The following is a 1,984-nucleotide window of genomic DNA, read 5'->3' as shown; positions in this document are numbered from 1 at the left end:
AAAAAAACTGTGTTTGGCACTTGTATTTGTATTTATTTTGCCTTGTAATATATATTTTTCAACATTTCTTCTGTGGATATCATGTGCAGGTTTTTTGTCTTTCCTTTAATTTGACTTTTTTTTTTTTTTAGCTGATACACCAAATTAACATGGTATATTAACATATACACAGGTTTTTTTGGTGCAGTCATCTGATAAGGTCTTTTTTGACCAGCATAGTAAGAAATAAAGTGATAATCCAATACTGCAAAGGTGTGACTACTGCTATTGGATTTATGTTTGATGATTTACTTGCCTTCATGTGTTATTCGTTTGGTTTTGGTCTGGTTGCAGACTGAATCACAGCAGTCACAGATAGAATCTTGACCAAACACTGAGATCCATCTAACAAATGAAAAGTTTTAGTAGAACAATTGTGGTAAAAGAGGTTTTGTTTATGATAGAAAAAAAAGTTATTCATGATATTTACAACACTCAGCAACATATGTTTAGTCTTGTTAACCTTTTATCAGTGTGGCTGTAAAAACAAGACTTCTGCATTGGACTAGGTCCACCACCAGAAACAGAGAGCTCACAATGGAGTGCGATCTACAATAAATCACACAGAGAACTTAATGAATCACACAAAGAATGAATGCAACACAATGCACAGTACAGCACAGTTTTGTCTTCATAAATATGTCAACCGTGAGAAAAGAATCAACACAAACACACCTGTGCATCTGGAGCCTCAATGAACTGGAAAGCACCAAAGGAGAACTGAACAACATTGTCTGCCCTGGAGAACCTGAATCTTGAAGCACCTGGATTTATCCGGCTTTCCCGTAAACACCTGGATGTGTGAGAGACAGTGTTTTGTGTCTGATAAATGTTCCACAAAGTCACTGTTTTGCTCCACTCACCCATAATTGTCTATGATGCTGTGTTTGGATGCTTGACTCAAAGTGTTGACTGTAGCTGCATAACAGCTGTTGATAAAAAGCTTGACCCCTTGGTAATTATGTCGCATGGAGACCTGCACATTCACCTGCTGACCCAGCAGGTACACAGCAGACCTGACTGGAGAAGACCAGGAGTCTACAGTATAGATACATGAGACCATCAGCATCCTTTTACAGTGCTTGGTTTACAGATTAAATCAGGGTTAGGTCAAAAACATATTTGAAAGTGTGGTAATGTATAAAAAGCTTCTGGGCAAGTTACAACATGCATTGTAATGGCAATCTTTGGAATGCAACTCTTCTAATCTCCTCTGTTGCATGCTTACAGTGCATATATATTAGAGTTGATCCATGAAGTGCCTGCCTGTTATTGCAACTACTTGCCTTTTTAACCTAACGCAACTGACAACACAATTAAAATATTGGCTTTGTTTAGTAAAGTTCATATTCATATGCATATTCATAAACATTAAAGAGCAGGTCATATGGGTTTTTGAAAAATATCTCTTTTGCAGTTTATAACATGGCTATCCTTAAATGAAAACAATCTGCAAAGTTGTTAATCAAAAAGTGCATGATAAATAAAGATATTGTCTCTCAAAAGAGAGAGTCGATTCTGAATCGCCTTAACGAGTCGTCATATTTTCGAATCTTTTGCCTGTTACCGCAAAAGCATACGTCACTGTGTAACAATTTTGCATAAACTCTGCCCGCGAGTCTGACCTGCCCACAAACACTTCCGCTAGTTAGTGTGTTTACATCATGTTGAGAAGACGCTGTGTTCAAGGATACCACAGAAATACAATTCAAACCTTTTGTTGTGTGCATGTCATTTTACCAAGGACTGCTTCTCTAATCTTGGCTTTTATCTTCGTTGGCTTCTTCTATCTTCTTAATTTGGACTAACAAGCTCTCCGAAGCACAACCTGTAAGTACGATTGATAGGTTATGTGTACATTTTCAATTGAGTGCTTAAAATATCACGTTTTTGTGCTAATATGTGATGTATACCTAGTGCAGCTTTAGGTTTCCAGGTAAAGCAC

General features: G+C 37.1%; 1 protein-coding gene across 1 annotated transcript in view; it reads right to left on the bottom strand.

Moving 5' to 3' along the window:
* Window positions 1-287: 287 nt before the first annotated feature.
* The window catches only part of LOC107602918 (zona pellucida sperm-binding protein 3), a 16,616-nt gene continuing 14,919 nt past the window's right edge, over window positions 288-1,984 (bottom strand). The window contains exons 4-7 of the mRNA XM_016295540.1: window positions 903-1,077; window positions 715-832; window positions 503-588; window positions 288-384 (exon numbers count right to left, since the gene is read on the bottom strand). Of these exons, the coding sequence (XP_016151026.1) occupies window positions 288-384; window positions 503-588; window positions 715-832; window positions 903-1,077 (476 nt within the window). The remainder of the gene's footprint in view (window positions 385-502; window positions 589-714; window positions 833-902; window positions 1,078-1,984) is intronic.

Source organism: Sinocyclocheilus grahami, unplaced genomic scaffold (genome assembly GCF_001515645.1).
Source record: "Sinocyclocheilus grahami isolate Dianchi unplaced genomic scaffold, SAMN03320097.WGS_v1.1 scaffold338.1, whole genome shotgun sequence".
Classification (NCBI taxonomy): domain Eukaryota; kingdom Metazoa; phylum Chordata; class Actinopteri; order Cypriniformes; family Cyprinidae; genus Sinocyclocheilus; species Sinocyclocheilus grahami.
This window is presented reverse-complemented; position numbering and strand designations above follow the sequence as displayed.